This window comes from Lutra lutra, chromosome 6, assembly GCF_902655055.1.
Source record: "Lutra lutra chromosome 6, mLutLut1.2, whole genome shotgun sequence".
In the NCBI taxonomy this organism is placed as follows: Eukaryota; Metazoa; Chordata; class Mammalia; order Carnivora; family Mustelidae; genus Lutra; species Lutra lutra.
The window spans coordinates 33,915,227-33,933,836 of NC_062283.1; the positions used below are offsets into that span (position 1 = coordinate 33,915,227).

General features: G+C 41.0%; 1 protein-coding gene across 11 annotated transcripts in view; it reads left to right on the top strand.

The window, feature by feature from the left end:
* The first annotated feature begins 93 nt into the window (after nt 1-93).
* Nucleotides 94-18,610, top strand: part of ANKS1A (ankyrin repeat and sterile alpha motif domain containing 1A) — a 179,362-nt gene continuing 160,845 nt past the window's right edge. For 10 of the 11 annotated variants that reach the window (XM_047732923.1, XM_047732925.1, XM_047732929.1 and 7 more), the window contains exon 1: nt 94-413. In XM_047732923.1, coding sequence (XP_047588879.1) covers nt 229-413 — 185 coding nt within the window. In that variant the 5' untranslated portion in view covers nt 94-228. The remainder of the gene's footprint in view (nt 414-18,610) is intronic. The other variant, XM_047732934.1, reaches the window with a different exon arrangement.

An 18,610-nucleotide genomic window follows, 5' to 3' on the forward strand; every position in this document is an offset into this window, starting at 1 on the left:
TCGAGCCCCGCCCAGCTAGGTGGGCAAGGGGGCGGGGCGCGGGGGCGCGGTGACGCGTGACGCCAGATCCCGGAAGTGACGCGCTCTTGGGGCGAAAAGGCGGGGGGGAGGGGGGTGGTGTCCCCGGCCGGTTTGGGGGGTGCGTTGCCCGGAGACGGAAAGTTTGGGAGCCGGAGCGGGCTCGGCCGCAGCCCTGGGAAGGGGGTCCAGGGGGCGGTGGCCCTGGGGATGGGGAAGGAGCAGGAGCTGCTGGAGGCAGCCCGCACAGGGCACCTCCCGGCCGTGGAGAAGCTGCTGTCCGGGAAGCGGCTCTCCTCGGGCTTCGGGGGCGGCGGCGGCGGCGGCTCCTCCGGGAGCGGCGGCGGCGGCAGCGGCCTCGGGTCCTCGAGCCATCCCCTCTCCAGTCTGCTCAGGTGAGTGACGCCCCGGGGCTGGACGGCCGTCTGGAGACCCCCTCTCCCCCGCCCGTCTTCTGGGTCTCCAGAGAGGTCCGCGCTTCTGAGACCCGACCGGGTGGGTTTGCTGGGTGCCCCGGGTGGAGCGCGGGCGGCCCACGGGGCGAGGAGCGCGGGTGCGGGTCCGCGCGGCGCCGAGCTCTCGTCTCGCATCCTGACCCAGCTGAGGAGAATAGTGGGAGTGCCCAGGTGGCAGCCGCCGCCGCCGCATGGCACAGCCCGGCTTCACCCTCGCCCGCTGTAGGGTGCCAGCTGTCCTATCTCACAAGCCACTTCAGAGCAAAGAAGTATTTATTTTAAATATCCCTCACCTCCTGCAGAATCTCCCACGCCTTGCAGAATCTCGCCGCTCGCCTGGAGGAAATTCTCTTGATTCCCCTTCCACCACGCTCCGCAGGACCTGGCTTTTGTTTATATTAGCATTGTGTCTGGATTTATTACGTTCAAAGTATTCCTTTAGTCCCTCTTGTGCTTAAAGCTCAAATTCTAGCTCGTTGTAGTGAACCTCATTGGATTAGTCTGCTAAGTGGCATATGCAGGATTCATTAAGGGGTTTATTCGTCAAGAAACAAAGCTTTAGAAAGACTGGTTTAGGAAGCTCAAGGGTGCTTTAAAGTTCTCGGAGACCTGTTGTTAAACCCTTGAATCTGGAGATGTACTGATTTTGAGAGAAAAAGGTCATTTTTGCATGGCTCGGAGGTGGGGAATTGGAGGTGCTTTGTCAGTGTGAGTAAAATGTGTTGGTTCAGCAGCACTTTCATTGCCTGTTTTCTTTTCCTTCCTTGTTCTTTTGAGGTTTTTAAGAAGTGGAAGTTCATTTAGAAATGGCTTTGTTGGCTTTTGTTCCCCCTTAGTTTATGTAACTTCAATTTGAGTGAGCTTGGACCAAAGCAGCCCAAGGACCTGATATATTGTTACGTATTAAGCACTGAGTACAAACCCAGGTCTACACAGGAAGATTTTTAAAAAGCAGTATAAGAGAAGAACTGTCCCCAGGAGTTCTTTTGGGGAGGTTAAAACCAGTGCTCTTTGCTGCCCTTTCTCCAGCTCCTAGAACAATGCTGTCACACAGTTGGTACTCAGGATTCATTGAATGAATAAAAGTATCTCTTAGAGGATGACAAATTTCTAAATAGGCTGATGGTGGTACTGGCAGTAATTGTTAGTAGTTCAGAGAAATGAGGCATAACTTTGGGAATGAGATAGAGACCAGAGCTTCCAGGAGGAGGACTTCAGCTGGCTTTGAAGGATGTGAAGATTTAGATAGGTGAAGTACAGTGAGAGCATTCCAGGCTGGCAAGCCATGATCAGAGGCACAGAAGCAGGAAAGGAAACTTATCTGGTGCTAGTGGGCCACTAGAAGAACTTCCTGCCTGTAGCCTCGAGTGGTTGGGCATGATAAAGGGTAATAATAATGAATGGGGTACGCTTCCATCTTTCAGAATGACTTAGTCTTTATTAAGTTTATAGTCCCAGTCCCTAGATCAGTGCCTGACAACTGATGGGTATTCATTAGATGTTCTTTTTTTTTTTTTAAAGATTTTATTTATTGTCAAGGAAAAGAGAACACGAGCAGTGGGAGAGGAGCAGAGGCAGAGAGAGAAGCAGGCTCTCCACTGAGCAGAGAGCCCAATGCATTACTTGATCCCAGGACCCTGAGATGAAGGCAGATGCTTAACTGACCGAGCCACCCAGGTGCCCCTTAAAAGATGTACTTCGAATGCATGCATTCGGTTTCAAATCTTCCCTGGATTACTCCTCCCCACACCCCCCCCCTGCAGTACTTTGATATATCTGCAGTTCTGATGTCTGAGAGATGAGAGAAAGACTATACAAGTTTGGAGCTGACTCTCTCTAATTAGCTGAATAGTGTAGCATTTGGAGGTTTGCCAGAAATACCTTAACCCCTAGTATATCCTGCTGAAGTGAGAAACTTTCAAATATCTCCCACCTTCAAGTACAGATCAAATTACTTTTACTGCTCACACTCAGAGACTGTTGAAATTTTGCTGAGGATTTCGCTGCCATGTAGTTAAGCAAGACTAGGAAATCTTTGTTGACCACAGCGTTTTTACCTTGGGCCTCATGCTAAAATGTCCAGTCTCTTGTCATAAAGTGTGCATGTGTCTCCATTTCCTTGCATAAGACAGCCGACCCCTGACTTGCTCTTGTGTCTCTTATGGAGATGGTAGGTGGCCTAAGAGCAGCCCCAGCCTGTCATCCCTGGGATTCCTAGGGGCAGGGAGGCTCTGCTGGCACTAGTTACACTAGGTGTGTCATTAATTAGAGGTGATTCTGGTTCAACCTAGTGAAAGATTTCTGAGCAACTGACACTCTATATTTAAATAATCCCTAGGTCAGCATGTCCTCCCTTTTTAGGTTTGGGAATTTCCCTGTGCCCACACTCCCCACCTCCAAGGACCCTTAACAAGAGCTGTGGAATCATAGCTTCAGATCTGGCCTTCGAATTAGCTGCTGTACCCCACCCTCACTAGTAGTGCCACTGCAACATGTGTTTGTCCAGCTGTTTGAGTGACCAAGTAAAGCTGGCACGAATGGGAGCTTACAGCTGCAGCAGATATAAATGTTCTAAACCAATATGTGTGTTTGCCCCATTCATCTATTTACGAACCCCCACCCCCCAGTTCTACAAAGGTTTTATGTTTATTCTTAAGCTACAGAATGCTCCCTCTCTCACCCCATCTCTTTATTCCTACACTTCTTGGGCTTAGGTCTTAACTTCTTAAAGCCCTCCCTAATGACCCTAATACACACAGATCTCTCAGGCTTCTACTTGTTTGGAACCGATCATCTGGAGTGTACAGTAGCTCACTGGCTCATACTTTACATGGCTAGCTTTCCTAGTTTATTGCTTTGTCCTGTCATTATAATATTTACCTATAGTAACACTCACCAGTTGAGAACGTACCAGAGAATCAGAAAGTCAGCAAAAACTTTTAGGGAAGAAAAGTTGTTATAAACTTCATGTCTTTTGGACCTTCATGTATTTACTGCACATTTATTCCAAGGCAGTACAGTATATTGTTCCGCAGTCCGCCTGCCTGAATTCACAGTATACTCCCCCCAGAGACTAGCTGCTTGATTTTTAATTATGCACCCGCTTGGAGCCTCAATTTCTGCATCTGTAAAATGGGGACAGTATTGTTTGTGTTGTAGGTATCATCTTAGATACTGTGTGTAAGATACTTCCGTAGTTTCTTGTGGAATGCTCATTGTAAATGCTCCCTGTTAACCATCCTCAGGTCAGTTCAGCCCGTTTAGTTTTGCCATACCATCCCTGCTGTATGCAAAGTACCATGCCAGACATATTATAACTGGGGTTCTTTAACACTTCGGAGTGTGTTTTCTGGGCTGTGGCAGATTAGAGATAGTACATAAGGGAGATCGCCTGCTTAGGTAGGCACATTAGTGATGTTCATTTATCTAGTGTTTACCTGTCATCTACTTTGTGCCCAGACCGATTGCTATGTGTGCTGCAAAGTTTAGCTCAGACCCAGGACATAGTAGGTACTTAAAATTAGCCCTTCTCCTGATACATGGTCTGTTTCCTTATGGCATTTATAGCAGCATATGTCTGTGTGACCAACTGACAAAATAAGAGAAAAAGCAATTAAAATCTATCATAATTTTCCCCCACCAGTAATTTGAGACTGTTAACTTGGATGTGCATAGACCCACACATTTGCTTATGCCCCAGGCATCATTGTACTGTAGCTTAGTGCTTTAATTTCTGTTTATTATGACTCTTAGCCATCAGATACAGATGAAATTATATTCAGTATAGCATGTTAATGGAAGTAGGAAGAACATATTTTAGTTTTTTGTATCCAAAATGATTCAAATATAATTTTTGTTACTTAAAAAGATGGCAACAGATTATTTAAAAGCATAGTTACCAGGGGCACCTGGGTGGCTCAGTGGGTTAAGCCTCTGCCTTCGGCTCAGGTCATGATCCCAAGGTCCTGGGATTGAGCCCCGCATCAGGCTCTCTGCTCAGTGGGGAGCGTGCTTCCCCCCTCTTTCTCTGCCTGCCTCTCTGCCTATTTGTGATCTCTCTCTGTCAAATAAATAAATAAAATCTTTATTTAAAAAAAGGCATAGTTACCTGAAATGTCTAGTCCTAGAAAGGTTCTGGGTGGCATGAATTTTGCTTTATATAATACAATCTCATTTTCTGATTGTTGAACAGATGTATGCCTTCAGTCAGTACCTTGGAACAGGCACTGTGTTAAACTTCTGTTTAACTCATGGTGTTTTTCAGCCTGCGCACAAATTCTCATGTAACGCAGAGTTTGATATGTTGGTGGTCATACTGAAACTACTGATTTCCAGGAAAGCAAATTCTAGATGAGAAGACAGTAAGATTTGGGTAGAAGTGAATTCTATCTACTAAAGAGCAAAAATACCTGAGAAAAGGAAATGTTATAAGAAAACATCATATATTAAAAGTATATAGAATTATGAGCTAAATACTGGTATATGTGAACGATATAAAGTGAAATGCAGGGACCCCTGGGTGGCTCAGTGGGTTAAGCCTCTGCCTTTGGCTCAGGTCATGGTCTCAGGGTACTGGGATCGAGACCCGCATTGGGCTCTCTGCTCAGCAGAGAGCCTGCTTCTCCCTCTCTCTCTGCCTGCCTCTCTGCCTACTTGTGATCTCTGTCCGTCAAATAAATAAATAAAATCTTTAAAAAAATAAAGTGAGATGCATTTCTGAGGGTTCAGAAGCACAGAGAAACTAAACCAAAGGCTAGGATGAAGGAGTAGATTATATCATGGTTTAGGGGAATTCTATACTTAATTTCTCAAGCTTAAGAGTGAATAAGAAAAGAAGCCAAGGAGGCTTACTGGAGAAATCGGAAAATTTATAGACCGTAGCATTAAATGTGGCTATAAATTGGGTTTTACTCTATGTTTTGGGTGGTGGGGGAGACTGTCCAGAGATAGCTACAGTTTGCCAAAACTAAATACTTTTTGAAATAAGGAATGAAGAATGAAAGCTTTTGAAAAATGGACCCCACTTTGGGGAGAATAAAAAGTTCTTCCAATGTCAGAAGATATGACAACTTATTCATTGGTTTTTAGGAAAGATTCCTAATATTTATTTCAGGAATTCAGACTTAAAAAAAAAAAGAGAGAGATGGTTAACATAACCATTCCATTAAAGTAATCCTTCAAAGTTCACTCCCCAGAATGATTGTGTAGCTTGGCAAGACAGCTTTTCTCATGATGGCCCTGTTACTTTTGTCGTCCCATGGTGCCAGATTTCTTTTGAATAATACATAACTTGAGCAAAATGATTTTAACATCCTAAGGAAGAGGACAGTGCTGACCAAGGACTATAGAATGCAAGGTCCTGAAGCAGGATCTCATGGGTTTGTGTGATCCAAGTTCTCGTTCTTTCCAGTGAATGCAATAAAATAAAACCAAACACAACTATCCGTTAGGATAACAGTTTTCTAGATCTTACACTAAACCCTCTTAATTCATTAAAAATGGTTTTAAAAGAACTTCTTAATATATCTCTTTAAAGTATGATTTTATTGGGATAGCGGTCCTTTCCCTTTATTTTGGAATTGCTGCACATTTTTGCTTTCTTTAAAGCAGAATATGACTTTGTGTGGTTATTTTATATCTAAAAATAATGCCTATCTTAAACTGAGAAAGGCATGTACTTGTAGAAAAAGATAAATTTAACAGAAGTTTGAAAAGTCAGACATTTCCCTTTTTCTGAATTCTCCCAATTGAAGTTCAGTTTTTACCGTCTTAGTTACGAAAATTAGAGACTGGACACAGTGAAATAGTCTTGTGGTCTGAAGAATTTGGTTTGTATCCAGTCAGCTTGAGCATGTTCACTTGTCCTGGGAGATTGTGGTCCCAGTGAAAGTTGCATCCTTGGCCAGAAAAATCCCTTCAGAAGGTTCTTTTTTTCCTCTTGGTATGCTCACCCCAAACAGCTGTGAATTTTGGTTTGCAAAAAGGAAATTAAGGCTGTTTCTACCCTAGTTTTCAGGAGGGAAAGTAAATTACTGGGTTTTATAGCCCAGAGACACCAAGGAAACCCCAAAAGTAGATAGTGGAGAGTTTGTTCTTGGAAATGTCAGGCTCTCCTGTGGGTAGGAACTTGGTCTCTTCTGGACAGCTCTCAGAAAATGTTCCCCACACTGATTTCCAAAAGATTACTGGGAGATTTTCTGTGGTGTAGAAAATTACATTGTTACGTTCATAGAACATCTTCAAATAACTTTGGTGTGGTTAGAGTTAATGGTAGTAATACTAGGAATTATATGTTATGGCTTCGTATTTATATTTTCTTAGTAATTTGTAGATCAAGTTTGTTTAGTTTACAAATCAAAGAGAATTTTTAAAACGAGTCAGTTGTCTCTGTTTAACTTGTGATATCATTACCACTATTAAAAATGGTGGAGAAAATCCAGGAAGCAGAACTGCCCCCTGACTTGCTTAACTAGCGAGGGATATAGCATGGCTCCTGAAGGTCAGGGTCTGACCCAGCTCCGCCTTGTGAGGTAGACAAGTTATGTAACCTCTCTGAGCGTCTGTGTCTTCATACGTATGTGTATAATGGGTCTGGAATAGTATCTACTTCCTGAAGCAGTATCACATGAGCTAAAATATGGAAGGTAACATAATGCCTGGCACATGGCCAAAGACTTGGTAAACTTGGCTGTAAAATCATCTGATGGGAGCCCAGTGCTTGCCGCCTTTGATTAAACGGGAATGATTTCTATTGATGCCATTTCAAAATGTATAATAATTGATAGCAGGAGCTCCCAGACTTTATGTGGGGAGTGAGTCTAAAAATGTGAGTCCCATTTTTAGAAGCAAATGGTAATAGTGGCAAATTACAAACTGATACAGGTCCTCAATCTTTTGTCTGAAACCGTGGGGTTTAGTATCCAAAATTTTGGGGTTGTTGGAGAGTAATAGCAAGCTGCTAGTAGAATCTGGGTCAGCACTCTGAAACGTATTACCACAGTGAAATCTGTCAATATTCACAGTAAAAGGGATAAATTTGAAGAAGCTCTGTATCAGTTTAAGGCAGGTTTTATACCTGAACTAGTTTGCCACTAACTTTAAAAATAATTTGTTTTCAGAGATTTCTAGATACCTGAATTGTAAATAAGGGATCATAGATCTTTTTATTTATTATAAAAAATTGCTAGATACGTGAAAGCACAAAGAAGAAAATAAAATCTTCTGTAATTCCACCACCTAAAGGAATTAACTGTTTCAATTTTGGTGTACATTCTTTGGTCTTTTTTTCTGTAAAGTTTTTTTGTTTTGTTTTGAGCAGAAATGACATTGTTCTGTACGTACTTTGTCTCAGAACTTCATTTAATATATTATAAACACTTTCTTATCATTTTCTCTTCAACTTCATTTTAAACGAATAAGTGGTATTCCACAGTGGGTATGGACTGTAATTTATTTAGTCCCTCCTCCGCCATTAGACATGCATTTCTTTTTAGTTTTCTGGGATGCACTGTCGTGTATATAACATTTTGTGCACACTCATGCTTATAACATTTATATACTCAGAATAGTAGATGTAATTTGAGTATTCAACCATTGCAAAAACCCCATATTTCATTGTATTTGAGGAATCTTACAGTAATTCAAAGGCCCCTTACATCTCCTGGGTCCTTCTGATTGGAAAGTAATGTACTGATCTATGGCTGCTAAATGTTACTTATATTTAGAAAGTTACCTTTGTGCAGGCATAAGATTTTTAATGGTCAAGTTGGGGCCTCTCGGGTACTTCTTCAGAGGCTAATGTTTAGTAGAGGGCCATTAATAACACAAATGCAAGGAGCAACATGCTCCAAGAAAAACAAGACAAAAGCCATTTTCTTTTGTTCTAGTTTTTACTATGGGAAATTTCAAACATATGGAAGTCAAGAGAATAAAATAATGCATCCTCGTGTACCATATGTACTTGTAAGACAATTACCAGCTTCTTACCAATTTTGTTTCTTTTTAATCAGGTCTCCAACTAAATTATTTTGAAGAGAATCCTGTATGTCTTATTACTCAGTACATATCTTTAAAAGATAAGGACTCTTTAAATATTCACAATACCGTTGTCACATCTAGAAAATGGCAGTTTCTTAAAACCATCAAATGTTTAGTTACAGTTCAAATTTTCCATATTGTCTAAAATATTTTATATTTTACAGTTGGTTTGTTCAACTCTATATCCAAACAAGGCCCATACATTGTATTCATTTGCTATATCTCTCAGTCTCTTTAACTCTCTGGGTTTCATCTCTATAATTTTTGTCTTCAGTTTATTTGTTGAACAAAAAAATGTATTGTGCCCATTTCCCACAGTGTGGGTTTTGCTGATTGCATCTCTGAGGTATCACTTAACATGTTCATCTGTCCCTTGTAGTTCCTGTAAGCTGGAAATCAGATCGGGAGACTTGTTCTCATTCAGGTTCTGAGTTTTTGGCAGGATTTATTCCTGGGGGTGTTGTGTACTTTCTTCATTTAGTCTTTATTTTTTTCGTGATATCAGCAACCATTGGAGATCACTGCCTTGATCCATTTTGCCTTCACTTATTAACTAGAAGACTTTTTTTTTTTTTAAAGATTTTATTTATTTATTTGACAGAGAGAGATCACAAGTAGACAGAGAGGCAGGCAGAGAGAGAGAGGGAAGCAGGCTTCTTGCTGAGCAGAGAGCCTGATGCGGGACTCGATCCCAGGACCCTGAGATCATGACCTGAGCCGAAGGCAGCGGCTTAACCCACTGAGCCACCCAGGCACCCCTTTTTTTTTTTTTTTTTTTTTTTTTAAAGGGAGACAGAGAATGCAAGTGGGAGCAGGGCAGGGGCACAGGGAGAGGGAGAGAGAATCTTAAGCAGGCTCCATGCTCAGTGCAGAGCCCGACATGATCTCATGACCCTGAGATCATAACCCGAGCCTAAATCAAGAGTTGGACACTTAACTGAGCCACCTGGTACCCCCAATAATAACCTTTTAAAAATGTGCTCTGAGACAAGACTGACAGCTTTACTTTAGTATGAAAAGAAGTTGAATTGTTTTATAATGAGTAGGTGTTATGTGTGTTTGTGTATTTTACTTGAGTGATATTTCCCAGTTTGCGCTGGTTCATCTGGCCATTTGCAAATCATGTGTTCTTATCTTTGAAAGTGTAGATCAGTTAGCTTCTAATCTTTTTTCTCTCTTTAGTTTCATGCTGGCTGTGGATGGCCCTATAGATGACAAAGCCTTAAAAAAGATGGGGATAGGGTCTTGAGTAATCAAATTTTCTTAGGTTGCACTTTTGGAAAACCAATTTTAAATGGTTTTCCCACCAGCTTTATGGGTTGGCTCTAGATAAGAAGGTCGATGTGTCAAGCTGAGTTGCTACTTAGATTATTCAGTCTCATTTGTTACTCTGGATATGTTTTATGGTGCTACACTTTCTACATGAGCATTGAAGAATCCACTGAATTGTCTTTCATTAAGTATACCACTACATTTCTCTGTGTAATTATTGTTGATTTCTGTTATCGCATTGGGAGTTCCCATTCACAGCTCTGATTTTGAGTTCCTGTTCTGATATCTGTGTGTTTTCTTTGCTTGGTTAGGAGCTCAACTATATCAAAAAGCATTTCTTTTGTTAAAATTTTTTCATTGGTTTTATGTATTTCAAGTAGGGGTGGGTGGTTCGGGTCTGGGTCCTTCTGCCTTGGCCCAGATTCCCTCCTTTGACTAGCCATACACACGGTACATTATGGAGTCAATTTAAAAGTGATAAAAGCAGCACATAGAACCATTTGTTTTTTTTCTTTTTGACAGTTGCTGGGACAGTCAGCATTCTCCTTTAGAGATTTTGACCTCTATTAGTCAATGACAGCATCCAGCGCTGTTATACTGACCGATTTCCTGGCACTTTCACGTTGGGCTCTCAGATTCCTTAGAGAGCATTTTCATTAGTTAAGATGAAAAAATGAAAATAAAAGTAAGAGAAATAAACTGAACTTCCAACATAGTTGAGTTGGATGGTGCATGGTTCTTACAAGACTGAGGCTGTGGTTCTGTCTCCAGGTGATGGGGTCCATCCTTTGTCATGATAACACTGCCTGCTTATCCCTGGCAGTGGTGACTAGAGGCAACATGATATATGGGGTCAGTCAAGCCTTTTACTGTGCCTGGAAGAGCAGCTCCAAACGTATGTCCCACCTATAATACCAGTAGTCAGCATTCATCGAACGTTCACTGATAGTGGAGTAGTAGCCTTGATTTTTACATTTGGAAGGCATTATCAAGTGTTTGTCTTTCCTAGGATTAAGAAAGTAAAAATTTTTTATTGTCCATCCTGTTGTGCATTTTGTGACTTTCAGCTTTGCACACGTACAGTTACTCCTAATTAGAATAGTTTTCAGTCACAGCAGAAGTTTAAAGTCTCAGGGATTTTGATTTTTTTTTAAGGCACATTCTATTGTTAAAGATCGGAATGTCTCTATTCTTACCTGTGAAAGGTAGACAGAGTGGTACTGTTACTTGAGGTATCAGCCATTATAGAAAACACAAGCTAGTTTATTTGGAGGTGGTACTTTATTTAACCTCAGAAAGATCCTCTTAAAGGGTTTCTCTGCCTGTGTCACAACCCTTCTTGTCTGAGTGAACCGACCTGTTGACTTTGTTTCCTTTCACCTGAGTAAGCATTCCTTGTGATTTTCCATTGTTTCCTTTAAACACAACCCATTTCTTGGGTTATTTTACCTTTTGAATTATTGTCAAGATCCACTAAAAAGAAGTTCAGTGACCAGGAAAGTTTACAAAACACATCAGTTCAGGGCTGTTTATGTGAATCATTGTAAGATTCTTAGGCCTTCTTGTGTTTGTTTTTAGATCTTTAGCTCTTCTCTGGGCCTGGCAAGGAGCCCTTAGTCCTGGCTCTGTTTATAACTCTCCATGTATTGTTCCCTGCTCTTCCTCTGATCCAGTTTGACAAAGTCTGTGCATTGAGTGGCTCTTACTCTTATCCTAGTTGGGTCTGGCTACCCGATTCTTGCTTCTTGAGGTTGTCCCCCTGCCATGATAAAATTTGCAAAAGCCAGCCCACATTGCAGTGTCTGGGGTAGTTAGCTCACGAGTGAATTCCCAACAGCTCAGAGTTGCTACAAATTGTACTGTAGGTGGGTATGCACCTGTGTATTTTCTCAGTCTACCTTTATAATATGCCTAGTATATAATTATTGTTATTCCCATTTTGCAGATGAAGAAGCAGAGGTTCGGGGACAGGTTAAAGTGACCAGCACAGGGCCACACAGAGGGGTGCAGAGCCAGGAGTCTCTCTGACTCCAGAACTGTAGCTTGCTTAGCACTCTGTGTGACCACTTGGAGAATTCACTCTCTTTGGAGGAGGTTCAGACATCACATACTATATGCTTAGGTAATATTTTACAAAAAAAAAAAAAAAAAAAAGATGAATTTGGGGTTTATTTATTTTAATTTAATAGGTGCTTTTATAACACTTACTTTGTGCCGTTCACTTTCCTAAGCACTTTACAAATACTAACCTTTTTGTTCTCATGAAAGCTCTTTGAGGAAGGCACTAGTATCTTTGCCATTTTATTGATGAGAAAACTGAAGGACAGAAAAGTCACATAGCTTGCGCCAGGTAGTAAGGAAGTGGTAGAGGTTGGTTTTGAACCCAGGCAGACTGGCTCTGGAGTCCTTAGTTTTTATGCAACTGGGGATTCTTCCTTTTATCCAAGAATGTAACACAAAATCCCTTTAGAACACTTTGACTACATAAGTGAGAGGCTTATTAAAAAAAAAATTAGCAATTTCCTTGGAATATAGGAATATTATATGAGCGGAATGTCTTTAAACTTATGCCAATAATATATTAGTTTAGAGGATATAAGGGAATGCCCCACAGCTCACAAAGAGGAAAAATCCTCCCATATTGCTTTTTTCAGACTTTTCTTCTAGGAAATTCCCATCTTCCTCTCAGGCAGGTTAATGCATTCATGAATTTATTTCATCTGGGAAAAAATTCAGCCTCCCCCATCCCCCTTCCCCAAGTTCAAAGTGATAAAGGTTTGTTTTGGACACATGACTGCCAGATGTACCACCAGGGCCAAAGTGTGTGCAAGAGAAGTAAATCTAAACAATTGGCAAGAAACCAGAGGCCTGTGTATTTGAAGTTATTTCAAACGCTTGCTCCCCTCTCTGCTTTTTAACAGTTCTCTCCACTCCTCCTACCTCATTGGTGATTGATGACCACATTTTTTTTTTAAGATTTTATTTATTTATTTGACAGACCGAGATCACAAGGCCAAGAGGCAGACAGAGAGAGGGGGAAGCAGGCTCCCTGCTGAGCAGAGAGCCCTATTCAGAGCTCGATTCCAGGACCCTGAGATTATGACCTGAGCCAAAGGCAGAGGCTTTAACCCACTGAACCACCCAGGCACCCCATATGACCAAATATTTTATCTCAAATAATAAATTTGACAAATAAATTTGTCCATAAAATGATTTTTAGAGAATATTATCTGACCAGTTAAAATGAGCTTTGATACTAGTTTGAAGCCTGGGATTTGGGGATAGGAGACGTCACTTACCGTAATCCTTAGTCCTTTAATCTTCACAGTCCTGTGACAGAGGTACTGGTGACCACTTAATTGATGAGATTCAGAGAGGTTAAGTGACTTGTGGAGGACTAAGGTTTTCCATTTGGGCCTTTAGAGTTTATTTAAAGAAAGAAGTCCGAGTCCCCAGTTTGTAGAAGTAGAAGGGAAATGTAGTATTCTATATTCTAGTTATTTAACAGCTCTGGAAAGACCTATGGGTCCTATATGCTTAGCAGTAATAGACGAGCTCTATTACTTTTTACCTACTAATACAAATACCTCAGATACTGAAATTGGCAGAGATTCCAGATTTGCTACTTTTTAATCTATTGCTATCTCCATAATTGTATGTTTAAGACCTAGCTGGAGAATAGTTTCCTTGCTAGTCACTTACCAGCAGCCCTTTTGCCATCTTTAGCAGACCCAGAGCAGACTTTCAAAAAGGTTTTTAAGTAAATGATCCAGGCTTTAGTGCATCCTTTTAAAGTTTAACGATTTGGTTCATTTTTTAATTTTTAAAATTCTTTAAAATTTTATTTATTTTTTAACATTTTATTTATTTGAGAAAGAGAGCACGGATGGGGCGAAGGGGCAGACGGAGAGGGAGAGAAAGAATCTTAAGTAGGCTCCATGTCCAGCGTAGAGCTCAACACAGGACTGGATCTCATGACCCTGAGATCATCACCTGAGCCCAAATCAAGAGTTGGAAGCTTAACTGCTTAACTGACGGAGCCACCCAGTATTTTGTTTTTTAAAGAAAGAGTGTATGAGAAATTAGTTTCCAGTACTTTTACTTATTATGCTTTGTCAATCAAAAATTTTTTTTCTGTATGAACCAAACTGGTGAATTAAACAGAGGTATAATAGAGACGGCTAGCCCTTGAGATCCTTAAGGGTGGTGCTGATATCTGTCTTCTCTCCAAAATGGGATATACATGTGTGTGTGTGTGTGTGTGTGTAAATTAATCCCCCCCTTTTTAAAGATTATTTATTGATTTGTCAGACAGAGAGAGCACACACAAGCAGGGGAAGTAGCAGGCAGAAGGAGAGGGAGAAGCAGGCTCCCCTCTGTGCAGGGATCCCAATGTGGGACTCAATCTCAGGATCCTGGGATCATGACCTGGGCTGAAGGCAGATGCTTAACTGACTAAGCCACCCAGGCATCCCCTTAGTCAATCAAATTGATAGAGCTTTTTCTTAATGTCTTTCCTTTACCCATTATGATCTGTTAGATGTATTGTCTTTAGTTACGATCACTTCTGTTTACCTCTCTTTGATATTTACTCTTTTGTGAACTGTATCATGAATTTACAGAGAGAACTGATGAAAATTGTAACCCAGGTATACTTTAGCTTCTGCTCATTCAGTTGGCAGGTATTTATGAAGACCTAATTCTTTTGAGTGAGTTTTCATAATCATTTAAAAATGCCTGTGTTTGGGGCGCCTGGGTGGCTCAGTGGGTTAAAGCCTCTGCCTTTGGCTCAGGTCATGATCCCAGGGTCCTGGGATTGAGCCCCTCATTGGGCTCTCTGTTTGGCGGGGAGCCTGCTTCCCCCCGCCCTTCTACCTACTTGTGATCTCTGTCTGTCGAATAAATAAATCTTAAAAAAAAATGCCTATGTTTGCTGAAAGGAACACATACGTAATTGTAAATTTTGTATAAGCTGATGGTAGTAACATAATAATGTAGTAGAAGCTAAACCCAAGACTTATTTTGTGTGTGTGTGTTGGGGAGAGGGGAGGTCCTATTGTAATTTATAAAATTGATTACTTATAACTTGTGTGTTTTTATCTTGATATTGATGCTTCCCAGTTGGCTTATTGTAGCCTTTGGTCATCATTCTAAAAAACCAACTACCCATAAGCCACTTCTTTAAAAGTCAAATCACCAGGTAGAAATACACTTTTTTTGGTGGATCAAATCAACTCTGAGTTCAGACCATGAGTCTGGGTCTCTGAAAAAAATGTGAATGTTATCTAGAAACATAATGACCACCATTTAATTTAATTTATGTGTATATACACATACATAATTTTTTTGAATGTTTTCCTCTTGCTAAGGTGTTACCTGATTTTCTTTTGGTGATGAATTAATGAGGTTATTGGAGTCATCATATGATGAATCTGGCTGGCATCAGATTTCCTCATTAGCGGGTACTAGGGACTTGTGAGATTTTAACACCGATAGGCTTAACCTGCTGCTTTTTATCATTGTTTTAATTATGATTCACATTTTTTTTAAAAGATTGATTTATTTGAGAGAGAGCGAGAGAGAGAGAGAGAGAGAGAGAGCATGAGTGGGGGGAGGGGCAGAGGGAGATGAGAGAGAATCTCAGGCAGACTCCCTGTTGAGTGTGGAGCTGATGTGGAGCTCAATCCCATGACCCTGAGATCCTGATCTTAGGCAAAACCAAGAGCTGGCCAATCAACCAACTGAGCCACCGAGGCACCCCTTGAGTCACATTTGTTTTAACCTCTTTGTTTCTCATTGCACACTTAGTATTTATTCTTAGAAGTTTGGACTGGTCTTTGGGTTCGTGTGGCTATCTGGGTTTGAGTGGAACAAAATCTAAGTCATCTCTCTCCCTTCGTGGATTTTGATTTTAGCCTTTTATATGTTGTTGTAGATACCTGGACAAAACCTGTAAATTAAGCTTTAAGTTCTTCTTCTTTATAGAGTTCTAGCTTGCTCTAGGGCTGTCTAGATCCCTGGAATCTGGAAAGTACATAAGTCTCCTACTTTTAGCCACAAGTCTCTCCATGTGTGAACTCTGAAGGGAAGAGGACATGGGCAAGACCGAAAAATCAGTCTGCAGGAGACATTGTCCCCAGGAACATTCCTCCTTCTGAGTGCACCCTGCCTCTGGGATGGAGGGAGCGCATGGAAGGGCAGTCCCTTGAGGCCTTCCACCTATTATCACTTCAGCCACACTCTAGCTGAATGACCTTGGGAATGTTCGGTCACTTCACTTGTATCTCAGTTTTCCCATCCATAAAACAAGGCAGTGTTTGCAGCGTGTCCTGCCAGGGGTCCCAAGGAAGGAACATCAATACGTCATAAAGCAGTTGCAGAGTCAGACCAAAGCTTACTGTCCTCATGCTGTGTGCTAGAACTGGGCCAGGCCTTTGGTGTACCTTGTCCAGAAGGGTAGGTCAGGAGAGGAGGAAGTCTGTCTGTCCGCTCATCTATGGAGTGTAGAAGTGGGCCATTGCTCCTCCTGCTCTTGAAGCTTTCATAAAGACTGATCACTGTATGTTATACGTACTGCTGTAGGAGATATTTAGGAATACAAAATCTGTCAGTTCCCTTAAGAAATTGGCCTGATTCATGGACTGTTACAACTGTTTTGTTTTCCATTAGGCCAGAAGCATATTATTTTATATTTATTGTATTATTGTAACCTGAATTTTACCACCTAAATGGAATGTTCACATGTTGCTTCCTACGTTAAAATATTTTTTTGTTAGGAATTTGTCGTGTTGAACAACATTTTAACATGGAAAATTCCATTAACCATGTGAATTTTTGCATGTTTCAGAAAAGTCAGTAAGTAAAATACTATATGAATATATATTGATTCTCTTGAAGCTTTTAACTTCCCAAGAATTACTGCTTTCTTGACTGGGATATACTGTATTCATTTAGTCTAAAATGAGCCTGATGATACTGTAAGCAAATTTTGTTTGTTGTTTTGTTTGTTGGTACTTTTTATTATATGACTTTCTCTGAAGATATATATTGATGGGAAGGTTGTTTTCTTGATTAAAAAAGTGACATCAAGAAAAAAAGGGAGGAAGGGAGCAAGGGAGGGAAGAAGGAAGGAAGGAAGAAATTGGTTTGATTAGAACAATGTTAAAATGACCCTGTCAACTCCTCAGAGAAATGGTTGATTCCAGGACTGGGTCAGGGAAAATAAAAAAGACAGGGGCACATCAAAAGAACACGGAAGCCAACCTGGAATCGCTCTCAACAGCCAAAGCTGGAATTTGAACAGCAAAATAAATAACAGTAGTATTAGATTATAAACCAAGGAATAAAACAAATATCCACAAGTTAGTGATATAAATGATTGAATAAATAAATGGGGGTGAAAAGATAGCTCTTCTTTTCAGAAGAATTCCAACTAACAAATGCAGAAGGAATAGAAAATAGAATAGAAATAGAAATCACCTTTAGTACACCGTAGTAATAATCACTGCAGGCAAGATCTTCAATGGGGGCTAAAATTAGCGAGTAAAAGCTCAAGGAGAGACAGGATATTTGCATGGCCTTAAAGCTTCTTCCCTAAAATATATATTGATTACTGTTATGCTTTCAACCCATGCCCTCATATTCTTTAAAACTTTTCTCTCCAGGAGATGGAGTTTAATTCCTCTCCTTTTGAGTGTGGGCTGGACTTAGAGACTGGATTCCAAATCATAGAGTATGGAAAGGGAAAAGCAATAATTTTATAGTGGAAGAACCTGGCAGACACCACCTTAGCCAAGTGGTCAAGGTTAACATTACTGGTGGTGAGTCATGTTGCTATCACTTACCCCTGATAGGATGTGGTGAAGACACTTGACCTCCTATTTTCTTCCCTGAAATCGTTCCTGTAGTGTAATCATGAGAAAACAGATAAACTCAAGTTGAAGGACATTCTATAAGATACCTGACTAGTACTCTTTAAAAGTGACAGGATCATGAAAGACAAGGAAATACTGCAGAACTGTTGCTGACTGGAGACTAAGGAATTATGACTACAAAGTGTGAAGTGCAATCTTGGAACAGGAAAGGGGCCTGAGTTTAGTTTAGTTTAGCAGTTTAGTTAATAGTATTGTACTGTGGGGGCACCTGGTGGCTCAGTGGGTTAAGTCTCTGCCTTCGACTCAGGTCATGATCTCAGGGTCCTGGGATCGAGCCCCACATCGGGCTTTCTGCTCAGCAGGGAGCCTGCTTTCTACCCCCCTGCCCTCCGCCTGCCTCTCTGCCTACTTGTGATCTCTCTCTCTCTGTCAAATAAATAAATAAAATCTTTTTTTTTTTTTTTTTTTGACAGAGAGATCACAAGCAGGCAGAGAGGCAGGCAGAGAGAGAGGAGGAAGCAGGCTCCCCGAGAGAGCAGAGAGCCCAATGCGGGGCTCGATCCCAGGACTCCGAGATCATGACCTGAGCCGAAGGCAGCGGCTCAACCCACTGAGCCACCCAGGCGCCCCAAATAAATAAAATCTTAAAAAAATAGTATTGTACTATTACAATATACCATATGCAATACAATGTTGGTATCTTATATTTTGGTCAGTGTACCATGGTTATGTAAGATGTTGACATAAAGGGAAGCTGAGCGAAAGATATACAGGAACTCTGTACTATCTTTGCCATTCTTTTGTAAGCCTAAAATGATTTCAAAATAAAAAGTAAATAAAGTCCACATCAGATAGTGGCTCTGGAGTCATATTGTCTGGGTTCAAATCTTGCCTTTGCCACCTACCAACTGAGAGATAATAAATGACTTTCTTAATTTCTTTGCCTCTGTTCCC